Genomic DNA, 17,192 nt, shown 5'->3' with positions numbered 1-17,192 from the left:
GCTTGTTAAATGAAACAAACTAAAACTAGATTATTTGACTTAGACTAGTTTTGCTAGGTCCAAATGAGGTGGTAATAAAACCAAATTGACTGGGTCAGAAGAGATTCAATTTGACCACCGTCAGCACTCCCACACCATACAAGGAAGAAGGCATTGGAAATATGCAGATAACCAAAAATTTCAGCTTCTAGATAGCTTTTCCTTAACTACCAGGGAATAGTTATTACAACCTACTCAAAAGGCCTAACATGCTCCTACATACAAAAGGGGGACAAACTCGTGGTTTGTGTGTCTCCCAGAGTTGATCCAAAGAACTATAAACACGTTAATCTGGACTCGTCTCACAGCGAATACATGAGGTTGCAAATCTTCTCATAAGTCATAAGCGATAACCCAGAAAGAGAAAGTCAATTAAGAACTGGAATGGAAAGAGTACCATGAGTCAAGATAAGGCATTGAATCAAAAATTATATTTCTACAAGAAATTCAGTTTCAAGTAATGTGTTCTCCCGAACACACACACACACAAGCCAATTTGGACAGTAGAAGTCTAAAATGTCCAAACAAGAATGGTGCTGACATCTACAGCCACAACAATTGTGAAGAGATATCTTTCGACATTAAGAAAAAAAAAATCAAAAGCCAATTTAGACACGTCAATTTAAAAGCACACATGCACAAAAGCCAATTTACACACTAAAATGTCCAAGCAAGAATGGTGTTGATAGCTAGTATCATAACTATCACAAAAGATTTGGAGTCACATTTGAACCTTAAATCCAATTGGTACGACACCGTGTGGCAAAAGTGCAGTAACTCCTAATGCAGCCAAGCATGTTGGATTGCAAGCAAACAGAAGACTAAAGACAAAATTATGGAAAGAAAGGTACTCTGTAATTCTAAACTTTGATCAGTCGCTCAATCCAGATAACCAGGAACTTACATAAGTTTTCTCAATTTACAAACCTTGATAATTCCGTAGCAATTCTTTCACAAGAGGAAGATCTTCATGTAAGTAGATCAGATGTTCCTCAGTGAACCACTCTCCAAGCCAAAAACAGGAAATTGTGTGTATATATTCCTTGATAATTCCTAAAGTTGATGCAGCAAACATACACCAAGGCTTACGAATCTCATAATCTCCTTGTTCCTCTGTTGGTGTATTCATGCTTTATCAGATTGGCCCTCAGGAGCATTGCATGGACTTCCCTCTCAAACTCAACTCCGTTCTGTAGGACCCGTTGAAATGTTGTGTTCCTTTGATCAGCATGTCGAGCATAGAGAATTTTATTATGTGAATCAATGCGAGCCTGTGAAAGTGCACAGATTTGAAATTATTTATAGAGCCTATCTGATTGAAACATATAACCCCATGAAATGGCAAGATGTGCAAAACAAACATCAGATGTTTTTCATGTGCATGTAGAACATTCATGACACTGTAAACCATATACATGAGTGAAGGCTGCATGTGCATGTCTGCATACATTCCCTAGGTGCATGGCCACCAATTATGGAGATAATATACATGCACAAAACTAGGGGATTTCTGATCTCAAAATTGCAGAAAAGAAGCCTCATTTGTGTAAACACAGGTATCAGTCAACATAGATCCCTTAGGTGCATGGCCTCCAGCCATATACATACACAAAACTTGGGGTGCATTCTAATCTTAAAATCCCAGAAAAGCCTCATTTGTGTATGTGGCTGTGCATAGTGCATCTATCATTTACACATACACGTAAAAGATGTTTGCTGGAACATGCATTGCAACCACATGCCCTTCCTTAACATTTGATACGTGGTCACTTAAGCTTTGATGAGCTAGGGCCTGAAAAAAGATAATGACACTTCCATCTACAAAGACGTGTTGATCACTACTGCACATTCCATCAACTAATGTGTGTGTGTGTGTGTGTGTGAGAGAGAGAGAGAGAGAGAGACCTATGCTGGTGTGCTGAGTACAACACTAAACTAACAAACAGACGACTGCTGGTTCTTCAAAAAGTATACCTGGATTTGGTTGTCTGCTATCAGAGCTTCAAGTTCTTTATCAAGTCCAGCAACTGTAGTCTTGAAGGCACTAGCCATTGTATGCAGATCCACAGAAATAAATGGATGTGTATACTGTATTATTGCTTTTTGACGGATCTGGTTATATAGTGCTTCAACATGATCATACAAATGAATGTCAAGTAACAGATTTGGCTTCAGATTATCCAGATACTCAAGGCATGAAGCATAGCGACTGAGAAAAAATACACCGGACTCAGAAAATCCAGCTAACCATAATAAATCTCAAGTGGAAATAGCTTAAAACAGAAGGGGAAGTAGAAACTTGACTCAGAGAGCATGATCAAGATATATATTTAGTCCCAATAGTGATATACATTTTTTCTGATGGCCAAGATGGGCCCCATAGGATTTGAACTGAAGGCCCAAAGTTATTACCATAGTTACTGGAATAGATTATGCTACATGGGCATTGCAATTCCCAAGAAGCAGAATTAGAACGTTCAGGATTCTCATTCCCAGTAATGAGAATCACAATCCCCATGACATGGAAATCCCAATTCTCATGAAACAGGAACCTCAACTCCTTTTACATGGAAATCCCGATTCCCATGATTGAGAATCCCAATTTCTATGTTCAAAAAATCAAGATTCCGTGCAATTCCTTCAAGAATCTCAATTCCTTCAGGAATCTTGATTCTTATGCTCATAAAATTTTACACATTGTTTCATAAACAATCTACTCTTGCTTCCTACTTCGCAAATGCTTTGAAATTTGAAACAAGCATTTCCCAATTCCGATTCCTGTATCGCTTCCTGATTCTGATTTCTGCTCTGCCAATTATGGTTATGATAATGCGACCTTATTGTCCAGCTATCTTATTTGATCCCCATTGCAATAGTGATTGATAGCTGAAAGCATGAAAAAGAAGCAAAAGATTGATTTTATGGAGGCAAGGGCGATAATTGATGGGAGCATTGACTGGAGATAGTCAAAGTTGATTCAGTCTTTGAGTGTTAACAAAAGATTGGCACTTCTATGTTCTAAAGCATGCCAACGGATCTTCAAAATAACAAAAAAGCACAAACACACAAACACAATATTTAATGTGGTTCAGCAATGGGTGCCTACATCCACGACATCAAGTTCTCTCTTCCTCTCTCAACCATAACCAGAGGAAGAATAGATACACGTCCCTTATTGATAGAATCCTTCTTGAATGATTCTATCTATTCTTGAATTAACTCCTCTCCTTGACTTTCCTTCACATCTATTTTCATATCTTTGGATGCCTTGGACATTAAGCTACTTCTAGAGTTTTCATCAGATCAAGACTTCCTGATGAATCTGGACTTCTTGATGGATCTGGACCTGTACTTGACCTTGATGACTCTTTAACATCCCCCCTCAAACTCAACGGTCCTGAGTGTACGTTGAGTTTGGATATGAGGAAAATGAAGCAATGGACCGGCAAGGACTTGGTGAGAATATTCGTAAGTTGATCTTGAGAGGTCAAATGTTAAACGATCAACTGATTATTTGCAAAACGATCCCACACAAAGTAAATGACAATTTCTACTTGTTTGCTCCATTGATCTAGTAGAACAGGATGAGCTACCATATAGGTGGAAGTAGTTAAAAATAATGTATCTAGGAATAATGTATCCATGAGTTTTTACCTTTTTATTTTTTAGTCTAGTTTGTATAGGATTTTTTACCTTTTTATTTTTTAGTTTAGTTTGTATTGTACTAGTCAAACCTTTGACTAGTCAATACAAGGGAGTCGTTGGACTCCCAACGCCTCTAAATAGAGGCGTTGGGAGCCCAACGACTCTCTTCTATCCTCTTTTTGTGTGTAAATATGGGGCTTTCCCCCCTCACAATGTGTATGTTTTTGTGTGGATTACAATAAATAATATTTACTATTTTTCCCTCTTGTTCTTGAATACCCATTTAGTGGGTATTTGTGTATGAACTTTTCTTGGTTCTTTTGAGTGTTCATTTAGGTACTTTTAGTGGAACTCTTTGAGTGTCCATTGTTGGTGATCTAGTGAACATCTATGTCACATAGGTGCGGGTGCGGGTGCTGTGATGAGGCACTTTAAAAAAACTTGGGTGTGGGGTGCGGGAGGGTATATATATAATTTGTAACCGGTAACAGTAACACTAATGAAATAAAAAGCCAACCCTGGGTGCAGCACTTTTGTATTTTTTTTGGGTCCAAAATGAACAGTTATGACCCCGGGTCGACTTGACCGCACGGGTGCCGCACTCGCATCCGCACCTGAGTCTAGTCGCATCGACACGGGTGTGTCACCCTGTTGGCCGAATCCCTGTGACATAGGTGAACATCCTTGAAGGAGCTCATATTCTTACATGGTATCAGAGCTCAATGATCAAGCTAAAAATTGTGTTCGGAACATTGGGAAGCGTGTCACTCCAAATTTGAAAGTGTTGGAGCTCTCTTATATTTTTCATTCAAAGTGTTTGTGATTGATGGCATTTGCATGGCGGTAAAGTGCTTGTGACTTCCACCGTGACTCTTGTCTTTTCTCCTTCTCTATTCTTTTTTTTTTCTTTCTTTCTCAAACCTTGTAAAATGGATAACAAGGATAATGTTACCATAAAACCCATCAAGCTCAACGACTCAAGCTATGTAACATGGGCTTCAATTATAAAGCACCTTATATGGGAAAAAGGGTTATGGAGATTAGTAGATGGGACCAATCTAGAACCCAAATTAATCCTTATTAAAGTAGAAGGTGAGAAGGAGATATCTCATATGGAGGTTGAGAAAAATAAGGTCATAACAACTTACAAGAAAAAGTAAAGAAAATGAAGAATTGGACATGCCAAGATTATATCTTGGCTCATTAGTAGCATCGACATCAAGAAGTGTTCAAGTCTTGCAAAATTTGAACACGAAAATAATGTATGGGATTATCTCAAAAGAATGTACTCTCTTAAAGATATTGCATATGTGTGCAATTTACAAGATAAGGTACGAAATATGGTTCAAGGGAACAAAAGCATTAGAGAATACTATAATAGTTTGTCTGAATTATGGGAGGAGTTGGCTCTTCTTGAACCAAAATAGCATTATCCGGAAGACATAAAACTCTGTCAACATCAAATAGATATGGAGCACTTTTTTCAATTTATTAATATTAAGATTGTATCATAAACTGGATCGGGTTTTCCAGTATGGGTCGGGTTCTCCAATGTAACTTGTAAGTTTATGTCTGGGTATGGATCCAAATACTTGGTCCAACCCAGTTACTGTTTTGTATATGTATATATAAACATAAAGTAGGGCACGACTTCATTATTGAAGTCCCCTTTTGCTGCCGCAGCTCTCTCTCTCTCTCTCTCACGCCTCATTCTCACGTTCCAGCAAGATCGAGTGGGCCATTCTAACATGGTATCAGAGCAGGCTTCTGCACAGTGAATCGACTCCGAAGGGCGTGTCTAGCAAGATCGACAGTGTAGGTGTTGTTCCGTCTAGGGCTATCCAGCGAGATCAACGTCCCAGGTGTTTCTTCTTCCAGGTTCTTCAATCTACCTCCTTTTCCTTTTCTATTTTCTATTTCTGTCTGCATCCTCTTTCTGTCTGCATCCAGCTTTTCCCCCTCTGTTTAGTCGTCGTTCCTCTTTTTGTTTGTTTTCTTCCAATCTGTCGATAGATTGGACCCTGCGTGACTGCTGTCCTCCTTTATCTATCTTTTCTTCCTTTTGTTTATCACGTCTGATTTGGATCAGACTGTCGAACCCAAAGGCTATCTGAAATCCGAATCTGCCCAAACGTGGGTTCTGATATCAGATTTGGTATTAAGTTGAAAACAGCCATCAACTGTTTAGGTTCATATATTGTGCTTTGATTGTTGCATCTGTTTCATTCCAGTCTGAAATCAAGATCAGATCTAATCCAAAGATCAGATCTGTTTTCTTAGTTGTTGTTGTTCCTTCATCTGTCACGGTTAGATATGAGTTCACTCCAGATCTGAAGCGAATCTGATTTTTATTTCTTCTCGATCCAATTTCACTCCTTTATTCTTGATTTCTGGTTATTTCTTCAAGGTCTAAAATACATATTCATTTATTATTTATTCTTGATTTAATCTGGTCTGAATTTATTTCAGATCTAAAGTCATTCCTTAAGTGTTTGTCAGCAGTCAGCAACTTTATAGTTCAGTTTTCATGGATTCTGTTACCCTGCCATCTAGTTTTCTAGGACAACTTATCTCAGACAAACTGAATAACAATAACTATTTAACCTGGAAGAGGCAAATACTGCCTTTCATTAAGAGCCTCGATCTCTATGGACACCTAGATGGAACGATCTCTGCACCATCAGAATTTATTGTGCAGGAAATTGTGGACGATAAGGGAGAGACTTCTAACAAGTTGATTCGAAATCTTGAATTCACCACTAGGAGAAAACGAGATCAAGCTGTTGTAGCCTACATTACCTCTACTCTTTCGCGAGAGGTTCTTGTAGGTATTCCAGATGAGTGCTCAGCAATGGAGCTGTGGGAACAACTTGCGAAGACCTATTCTCAAATCTCAGAGGCAAGAATTATGCATTTGAAGAGGGAGTTTCAACTCCTAAAGAAAGAAAGCATGACTGTTACAGAGTATATGAACAAGGTGAAGATCATCACAGATCAATTGGCTATGGTGGGCTGTGTGATTTCTGATAAGGACAAAGTTCAACAAGCGCTAAACGGGCTTGGATCAGATTATCATATGTTGGTAACATCTCTCTTGTGTCTTCCTTCACTTCCTAACTTTGAGGATCTTCGGGCAAAATTACTACAATATGAAATTTCCATTAAAGGAGAAGATGTAGGCAACAATTCAGGAAGCCAAGAAGTATTGTTTACAGGGACAAATTCAGGAAGAGGACATGGCGACTTTCGAGGAGGACATGGACAGATAAGAAATAATCAAGGGGGCGTGGATTGTTGCCCACGCCTAGCATGTTGTCAGGTAGTTTTTTGAGAAATCACAATTTCAAAAATGTTCCAACTTGCTATTTGTGCAACAAAAAGGGACATATCAAGGCAAATTGTTGGCACAACCCGCAAAACAAAGGGAAAATGAATGTCACAGGATCGTCAAGCAAGGGAAAAGCTGGAGGAACTCAATGGGATGAAGACAATGTCAAGAGTCTTTTAATATCAGCTTTGTCAGGATTGAATTTCAAACAGGGTGATCAGGGAACTTGGTATATTGATTTTGGAGCTGCAGCCCACGTGACAGGTGATATTGGTAAGATTTTGAAACCTATCCCTTATCATGGAAATGCAAGTATTAAAACTGGAGATGGAGCTCTCCATCCAATAACTTACACTGGAAACGTGAATATTCCTCTTTCCGATGGTTCCCTAAAATTGTCCAATGTTTTTCATTCCCCTAATATTGTCAAAAATATCATTTCTGTTTCTAAATTGGTTGATGACATTCATTCTTGCGTCGAATTTACTCCTTCTGTCTGTGTCAAGGATCCACTCACGAAGAAGACGCTCGTTGAGGGAGAGCGAAAGGGAAATATGTATATCCTCAAAGAGACTTCTTCACTTGTTCGCAGAGCTGGATCGAAATCGTCAATTGGTCAACCATTTAAATTAGATTCATCTAAGGATTGTTTGAGTTTGTCTTCGTACAATAAGCCAAATATTTGGCATTGTCGTTTGGGTCATTGTAATAATTCTTCTCTTGAGAAACTTGTGTCAAGTGGTCTTATTTCAAGATCAAGTCCGCATAATAAGGTTGATGGTTTTCTTTGTTCTAGTTGTCAGTTGTGTAAGAGTCATGTACTTCCCTTCAATTCAATAAATGAAAGAGCTTCCTTTCCTTTTGAACTTATTCATTCTGATGTTTGGGGACCTGCTCCACAACCCTCTTTGTCTGGTAGTCGCTACTATGTCACATTCATTGATAGTTTTTCCAGATATACTTGGATTTATTTTATGAAATACAAGTCTGAGGTATTCAAATTCTTTCGTTTATTTCATGCTCTTGTTGTCAATCAATTCTCGACAAGTATTCAACAATTCCAGTGTGACGGAGGGGGAGAGTATCTATCAAAGGAATTTACTGAATTTCTTCAAAACAACGGGATAAGGCGTAGAATATCTTGCCCACACACACCACAACAAAATGGGGTCGCGGAAAGAAAACATCGTCATATTGTTGAAAGTGCCCTAAGTATGCTGCATGACACTCATATTCCTTTAAGTCTTTGGACAGAAGCTTTCCACTCTGCGGTTTATGTAATAAATCGTTTACCGATGAAAATGTTGAATAATTTGACTCCTTATTTCGTGTTGTTTGGTACCCAACCTCAATACAGTCAACTACGAGTGTTTGGATGTGTATGCTATGTTCACATTGACAGTTCCCAACGTAATAAATTTCAGGATAAAGCTTGTAGATGCAGGTTTGTTGGGTACGCTGAAGAGTATAAAGGATATCGATGCTATGATCCAGACACTCGACACATTAAAATCTCACGAAACGTTGTCTTTGATGAGAACAATGTTCAGATCTCGAACAAAGAAGCAAGGGTTACTAAGGAGGAAGAAAGCTATCAGCCGTGGCTAGCGAATGAATTATTTGATCAGCTAGAAATGGATAACTCTGCTCCATGTCACACAGTAATAGATGAGTGTGAGCCCATGGAAACCAATGCAGAACCTAGTGGGAACGTGTTGACAGTTGCTCAGGGATCTACTGTGTCTCCCATCGCAGAAGAAACCTTGACATCAGGTACTGCTCGTCCAGATGGCAGAAGATTCAAAGGGGCAGTGTATGTCAGAAGAAGGGACACACCCCACATAACTGAGCATGTCAGACGTTCGGAAAGGATCAGACACCCTATTGAAAGATGGGTAAGCTATGAGATTTTTTCCACAGAAATGCAGTTATTCGTTGCACAGGTTGAAAAACAAGAAGAACCCATCGATTTCTCCCAAGCCTCCTTGTCATCAAAATGGGCAGATGCTATGAATGAAGAAATGGGAGCCTTGCATGAATGCAGGACCTGGGAAATAGTTCCTAGGCCTCCGGATAAGAATGTTGTAGGGTCTAAGTGGGTATATAAAATTAAGTACAAACCTGACGGATCCATTGAAAGATATAAGGCAAGACTAGTCGCTAAAGGCTTCACACAAGCATATGGAGAAGACTATGACGAGACCTTTAGTCCAGTTGTAAAAATGGGAACCATTCGACTTGTGTTATCCTTGGCGGTTCAGCAAGGATGGTCTCTAAGTCAACTTGATGTTAAAAATGCATTCTTACATGGCGATCTGAAGGAGGAAGTTTACATGGAGCAGCCTCTTGGTTATGCAGAAAACAATCCTGAGACACATGTTTGCAGATTGCGACGAGCCATTTATGGACTAAAACAAGCATCTCGGTCATGGTTTGTACAGCGATTTGGATTTGTCCATTCTCAACTTGATCATTCATTGTTCATTTTTCGAGAACATCAGGTCAACACCTTACTTCTCATATATGTAGATGATATTATTATTACAGGAAGTTCTTGCAAGCATATAGAGGCTACAAAGATCCTATTGAATCAGAAGTTCAAGATGAAGGACCTGGGTGTCCTACGATATTTCTTGGGGGTTGAAGTGGATCGACAAAATACTAGCCTCTTGTTGACCCAACACAAGTACGCTCTGGATCTTCTGGAGAAGTCAAGAATGAAGAACTGCAAGCCATTGAATACTCCTAGCGTGTTAAACCATAAACTCAGTGCTCAAGATGGGGAGATCTATGAGGACCCGAAATATTATCGTCGCTTAGTTGGGATGCTTCAATATCTTACTTTTACGAGGCCGGATATTGTATATGCAGTGAATCAAGTCTCTCAGTTCATGCACGATCCACGTACAGAACACATGAATGCAGTTAAAAGAATTCTTCGGTACTTGAAGGGTACTCTTGGAGATGGGCTTGTTTATCGTCAATCAAAGGCAAAAGGAGAACATAGACCACTAGAAGTGTATGCAGATGCAGATTGGGCAGGAGATCCAGACGATAGAAAGTCAGTCTCTGGGTATTGTGTGTATGTTGATGAAAACTTAATAGCATGGAGTAGTCGGAAGCAGCGTGCTGTTGCGCGTTCAAGTACAGAAGCTGAGTACCGATCCATGGCCTCTGCCACTGCCGAAGTTACATGGTTAAGACATTTATTAACAGAGATAGGAGAAAAAGTGAAGGTTGCGAATCTGTTTTGCGATAATCAAAGTGCCATTCAAATTGCTTTCAATCCTATCCATCATGGTCGAACGAAACACATAGAGATCGATCAACACTTTATCCGACAGAAGGTAGAGGACAAAGAAGTTATTCCAGTCTATGTACCAACAGAAGATCAAGTTGTTGATCTACTTACCAAAGGACTTACGAGTGCGCGGTTTTGGTATCTCAAAGGCAAGTTGTCCATGGTACAGGACCATGCACAACTTGAGGGAGGGTATTAAGACTGTATCATAAACTGGATCGGGTTTTCCAGTATGGGTCGGGTTCTCCAATGTAACTTGTAAGTTTATGTCTGGGTATGAATCCAAATACTTGGTCCAACCCAGTTACTGTTTTGTATATGTATATATAAACATAAAGTAGGGCACGACTTCATTATTGAAGTCCCCTTTTGCTGCCGCAACTCTCTCTCTCTCTCTCACGCCTCATTCTCACGTTCCAGCAAGATCGAGTGGGCCATTCTAACAATTAATGGATTGAGATCGAAATTTGAATCCACCAAATCCGCTCTTCTTCATCGAGAAAAAGTTTCTTCGGTAGAAGATACGATAGAAGAATTAAGTATGGAGGAAAATAGGCTTAAAAAAACAATCTCAAAATATGATGATGACTCTGTCTTAGCCGTATTTAGACCGGGAAACTATGTTCGTACCTACAAACCCCCACACTATAAAAGAACAAATGATGAGAAACAAGAAAATGAGTTTGAAAGAAAGAAAGTTATTTGTTACTATTATCGTAAACCGGGACATGTAAAAACATATTGTCCAAAATTGAAGAAGCCCTATGAAAAGAAGGTTGCTTCTGTTAGACCTCCACAAGAATCAAGTGAACCATCCATTGGAAACATGTCCTTAACGCAATTAGTGAAAGTGCTTCAACCTCTACTCAAAGGAGCATTTTCATCCACTGGAATCACAGTCTCTTCCTTTGGCGTCTCCAATCCCGGTAAATCTCTTTTCATATGACACCAAATAATGATATGTTGTCTGAATCTCATAATTCAAGTGAGTCAAATGTTTTCATCACCAATGGAACATCTCTTGAGATAAAAGGAATAGAAAATTTTGAAAATATCTCTCAAAACTCAAAAAGATTTTGTATTCTACAAGTTAGATATATTTCTAAACTTAAATCTTTTATTTGTTTCTCAATTATCTGACCATAGATGTAATGTTTTCTTTTCCTCTCGTGGTTGTCGAGTGTAGGATCGACAGTCAGGGAAGCTGATTGGGGAAGGCCATAGAGAAGGAGGCTTATACTACATGGATTTTTTGGAAATACCCAAGAATACATTGTGTTGTAATGTTCAAAAAGTGAATTTGGATCTATGGCATAAGACACTTTGTCTTCCTAGTGTATCCAAGATCGAGTTCTATCCAAAGATGAAATTTTTTTGTAATTTTTAAAATTTTACATGTGAAAATTGTATTCTTGGTAAAATGAAGAGATTACCTTTTCAAGAAAGAACATTTGTTTCTTCTCGACCACTTGACAAGACACACTAGGATTTATTTTCTTAAACATAAGTCTGAAGTTTTCTCACACTTTCAGATATTTCATAATCTAATAAAAAATCAATTTAAAAATGATATTTTCATCTTTCACACTGAGAGAGTTTTTATTAAAAGAATTTAAAGATTATCTAAATCTATACGGTATCACACATCAAAGATCATGTCCCTATACCCCTCAACAAAATGGTTTAGCTGAATGGAAGCATAAGCATATTATAGAAACAACAAGAACTTTACTTATTGCAAATCAAGTACCTAAAGTTTTTTAGGCTGAAGCCACTCTAACTACAATTTATCTTATTAACATAATGCCATCATCTTCCTTAAAAAATATCGCCTATTGAAAAGTTTTTCAAACAAATTTCAAATTAAGGGTTTTTGGATGCAAATGTTTCATTTTTTTCTAACAAAAATGACAAACTCTTTCCTCATGTTATTCTTGTGTTTTTCTAGGATATACCAATTATCAAAAAGGTAATAGATGTTTTTACTTTAAAACTAAAAAGTTATATGCGTCGAGAAATGTATCTTTTTTGGAAAAAGTTTTTTTTTAAAGTGTGAAAACTAAGAAAATAAATGAGTATTCTTTTTTGTTGGATTTAATTCCAACGATTGATGAGTGTGATATTCATGAAAACCAAGAAGTTAAAAATGATATAATAAGTGAAGAATCATCCCATAATGATCAAAATTATATTTAATACTCTAGGCGTGGTAATTTAGAACATCCACGTGCTCTCGAAAAATATATAAGTAATGAAAAACATAAAGAGATACAAACAAGAAGGTCATCTAGAGTGTCAAAAATCCCTGAAAATTTTGTCCTATGAGTCTTTTTCACCTAAGTATCAAGCCTACATTGCATTAATACATTCCTACATAAAACCTTCCAACTATGATGCAACAAAGGAACATCCTGAGTGGGTAGAAGCAATGACAATGAAATTAAATGCCTTATAAAAGGCAAATACTTGGACTATTCAAGATATTCCACCAGGCAAAAAGTGTATAGGTTGTCAATGGGTGTATAAAGTTAAAGCCAAGAATGATGGAACTTTTGAAAGATATAAAGTCAGATTAGTTGCCAAAGGATATTCCCAAGAGTATGGAATAGACTATGAGGAAACCTTTACTCCAGTTGCTAGAATGACTACAATTAGGACCTTAGTAGCTCTTGCCTTTGTAAAGAAATTGTCTATATATCAAATGGATATCAAAAATGTGTTTCTTAATGAAAGCTTGGCTGAAAAAGTTTATACGAAACTATCACCTGGCATTGTTATTCCTAAAAGAAAAGTTCTTCATTTAAATAAGGCTTTATATGGTCTTAAACAAGTAGTAAAGGCTTGCTATGACAGGTTTAGTCAAGTTATGCTTAATTTTGATTTTCAATATTATCTCACTGAGACAACTTTGTTTGTTAAGATTTCTGATGCAAGTATTATTATCCTTCTCCTCTACGTGAAGAACATGATGATCACTGGAATTGATAAAGAGTTGAAAACATTAAAAAAAATCTCAAAATACATTTTGAAATGAGTGATTTGGATTTTTAAAAAAAAAATCTTGGTATAGAAGTTGCTTATTCTTCTAGAGGCTATTTGCTGACTCAATCTAAGTTTGCTCTAGATATTGTTGACAGGTCTGGTATCTCAGATAAGAAGGTTGACATTCTTAAGTTGTAAATGTCAAAATAAAGATTGATGATAAAGAACTACTTGAAAATTCAACATCTTACAAACAGCTTGTCAAGGCACTTTCATATATCTCAATTACGAGACCTGACATTGCGCATGCAGTCCACACAGCAAGTCAAATTCAGCATGCTCCTACCACTATTCATATGGGACTTGTTTTACGCACTATTAGATATATTAAAACTTCTATTTTTCGAGGACTTTTCTTGTCTGTTTCTTCCTCAGATTTAATTGCTTACATTGATGCAAACTGAGGAGGAGATCCAAATAACTGACACTCAACTACTGGTTTTTGTGTATTTTTAGGTGAATCATTGATTTCTTTAAGGTGCAAGAAGCAGTAGAAAGTCTTTCTCTCATCAACTGAAGCAGAGTATAGCCACTATGAAAGTGGTCGGGCTAAGGAGATTGTTGAATGACATGGGTGTTCAAAGTAAAAGAGTTTCACGACTATGTTGTGACAACAAAAATTTTATTTATATTGCCAACAACCAAACATTCTACGAACAAATCAAACACATTGAGATGGTTTATCATTATGTATGAGAGGAATTCCTACACGACATTATTGATCTTTCCTACCTTTCTTCATAATATCAATTGACATATTTCTTCAACAAACCTCTTGCAACTCCTAGACTTCACTTTCTCTTGGACAAACTTCCAGTTATCCAACAGTAAGTTTGAGGGGGAGTGTTAAAAATAATGGATCTCGGATTTTTTACCCTTTTATTTTTTAGTCTAGTTTGTATAGGTTTATTTATCTTTTTGTTTTTTTAGTTTAGTTTGTATTGAACTAGTCAAACCTTTGACTAGTCAATACAAGGGAGTTGGACTCCCAACGGCTCTTTCTTGACTCTAAATAGAGTCGTTGGGAGCCCAACGACTCTCTCATCTCATTCTCTTTTTGTGTATAAATATGGGGCTTTCTCCCTCACAATGTGCATGTTTTTGTGTGGATTACAATCAATAATATTACTATTTTTTTCTCTTGTTCTTGAATACCCATTTAGTGGGTATTTGTGTATGAACCTTACTTGGTTCTTTTGAGTGTTCATTTCGGTACTTTTAGTGGAACTCTTTGAGTGTTCATTGTTGGTGATCTAGTGAACATCATTGAAGTTGCTCATATTCTTCCAGCAGTGACATTATTGCACCAAAGTATGGGGGAATAGAATAAGACACCCAGTTCTTTTAGAAGATATCAGATCCATAGCATTCTACAGCACCATTAGCAAGTCTGATATTCAGCTTCTGAATTGGATCTAGCAAATAGTATTTTGGTTCTTAGAGCTCCTCGTTAATAGATTGGACCAAAGGTACACTGCATAACCTCCGGTGGAGTTACGATCCGGCATCCAGCCCAATATGCGTCTGTATATGCAGTCAACACAAACTGATTTACACGCCGAATCACAAGACCCTAATGAATGATATGTTTAACATAGCACAGAATATGTTTCACTATCAACCCAAGGTGATTGCATGAATTAACAAAGTCTGTTAACTACAAAAGACAGATCTATCCTTGTCAGTATTAGGTATTGTAGAGCTCCTACGATACTTTTGTATAACGTTGGGTCATGAAATTTAGCTCCTGAATCTTTATTCAAAACCATTGACGTGGACAGTGGTGTATTTACAGGTGTAGCCCCAACCAAATCAGCTCTTTCGAGTAGATCAAAGACATTTTTTTTGCGACAAAACCAGTCCTTCACTAGTTTTGATAGCCAGTATTCTAGAAAATTGTGTAGATCAGTAAGATCCTCTAATGAGAACTCCTTATTGAGTCGCTTAATGTGACTCATAGCATGATTTGAACTAACATGAGAACTTTTTTTAAGCAAGTGAAGTTAACCGAGTTTGATGTGGGTCATCATCATCATTTTCAAAATTTGGAACAATGGTTGGAATGTCTTCTTTGCAATTTTGCAGCCTTCTTTTTCTTTTAATTCCCTCTAGTTCAACAATAACAACACCACAAAAGATGGCAGGAATAGATGGATAAGGAAATAGACATACATTTTGAGAAAGACTTGAAATATGTTGTTTAAACCAAGGTTGCCAAACTAGGAAGCGGAAGGGGGAAACGATACGGGAAGCGGAAGCGAAAAGCGAGGCATTTTAAAATTTATATGAAGCGGGAAACAAAGTTTCAATTTAAAAGCAAAATATGAATAAAAAATGAAGCAATATGAAATCAAACAAGAAACAAATAAAAACTAAAATAAAATTGATCATTCTTATATTTCATGATTTTTCTGTAAAAGATTTAAATTTTTTGTTAAAATCTAACAATGATGGTTACCAATTTAAAGAAAGTACATGGAAAGCTATGTCACATGGGTGCGGGTGCGGGTGCGGGTGCGGGTGCGACACGGGTGCGGCGCAATTCCAAAAAATTTGGACACGGGGACTCGGCTATATATATATATTAAAAAATATATATTATAAATATATATATTTTAAATATTATAATTATATATATATAACAATAAATTAACACATAAAGATTGTAAATTTTAAAGCAAAAAAAAAAAGCAATTCTTAACAACACAAACTTACCAAAATATAAAACATAAAGAAGCTTGTGAGTGTGATAAACAACAAAACTTATCATAAATCTGCCTCATCGTCTGAATTAGAAGGAAGAACAGGATCGATGTAGTCCATGTTGAGAGTATGTAAATTATGTTCTCCCTCCAAGTCAAAATCTTCTGGATTTACATCCCAATTCTTGGATGGTCCACAACTGCATCAAAAAATCACTATATTAGTATCTAACTTAAAACTTTGAATACAAATATGAAATATTTAAATACAAACTTTGAATACAAAGAAAAAAAAGTACCTATACTCTTCTTTGGTGCGGCGAGAAATTAATCGTAGATTTGAGTGAACATATACCAAATCCTCTGCTCTTTTACTAGTGAGTTTGTTTCTTTTAATGTTGTGAATTTGAGCATATGTACTCCAATTTCTTTCACAACAAGATGATGTAGCAGGTTGAGATAACAACTTCATTGCAAGACGTTGCAGATTTGGTGTCTCTGATCCATATGTTGCCCACCAATTAAGAGGATCTTTCTCGTCCCTTGCCACAAGTGCTGCTAAAGAATCAAATCTTCCAGTAGAAAACTTGCCAAACTCACTATTTACAACCTTAAACATGTGAGGATCATTAAAAACTCTTCCCAAATATATCATTCTATTTCTTGATATCTCAGGATCTTCATTTGGAGAAACACGACCAACACCTGCTGTCAACCATTTTTTTGCATAGTATTTTGGATTGAGAGAGTGTGCCATGCAATGCAAAGGTGTATTGCTTTTATCCCATCTTCTCACTAAAACTGAATGTACATGATTGTAAAATTCTGAATCATCAAGTGCAATATCTTTCTTCTCATGTTTAAAAATGATACTTTGAACTTTTTCAATCATATTGTCCCACATTTCATAAATTCTATGAAGCATGGGTACATCTCTGTCAACTTCTCTCAGCATTTCCCAAATAGGCTCTGTAAATTCAACAAAATATGTAAATTTTATCCCACCAAAAATCATCACAGATGCATTTTTTGATAGCTTGAGCCTTGACATCATCTTCAGTACGATAAAAATCCCAATCTTGATCAGCCACCATCATCATCAATGCATTCTTGAGTTGCTTAATTCTTTTTATCA

The 17,192-nt window shown here is 37.1% G+C and overlaps 1 protein-coding gene across 1 annotated transcript in view; it reads right to left on the bottom strand.

Moving 5' to 3' along the window:
• Positions 1-703: 703 nt before the first annotated feature.
• LOC149833045 (COP9 signalosome complex subunit 1-like) overlaps positions 704-17,192 on the bottom strand; it is a 62,519-nt gene continuing 46,030 nt past the window's right edge. The window contains exons 5-6 of the mRNA XM_090014864.1: positions 2,014-2,248; positions 704-1,310 (exon numbers count right to left, since the gene is read on the bottom strand). Of these exons, the coding sequence (XP_089870990.1) occupies positions 1,134-1,310; positions 2,014-2,248 (412 nt within the window). The 3' untranslated portion in view covers positions 704-1,133. The remainder of the gene's footprint in view (positions 1,311-2,013; positions 2,249-17,192) is intronic.

Source organism: Nuphar pumila, chromosome 7, assembly GCF_984573655.1.
Source record: "Nuphar pumila chromosome 7, dmNupPumi1.hap1.1, whole genome shotgun sequence".
Classification (NCBI taxonomy): domain Eukaryota; kingdom Viridiplantae; phylum Streptophyta; class Magnoliopsida; order Nymphaeales; family Nymphaeaceae; genus Nuphar; species Nuphar pumila.
The sequence above is the reverse complement of the archived record's forward strand: the minus strand, read 5'-3'. Positions and strand labels throughout refer to the sequence as shown.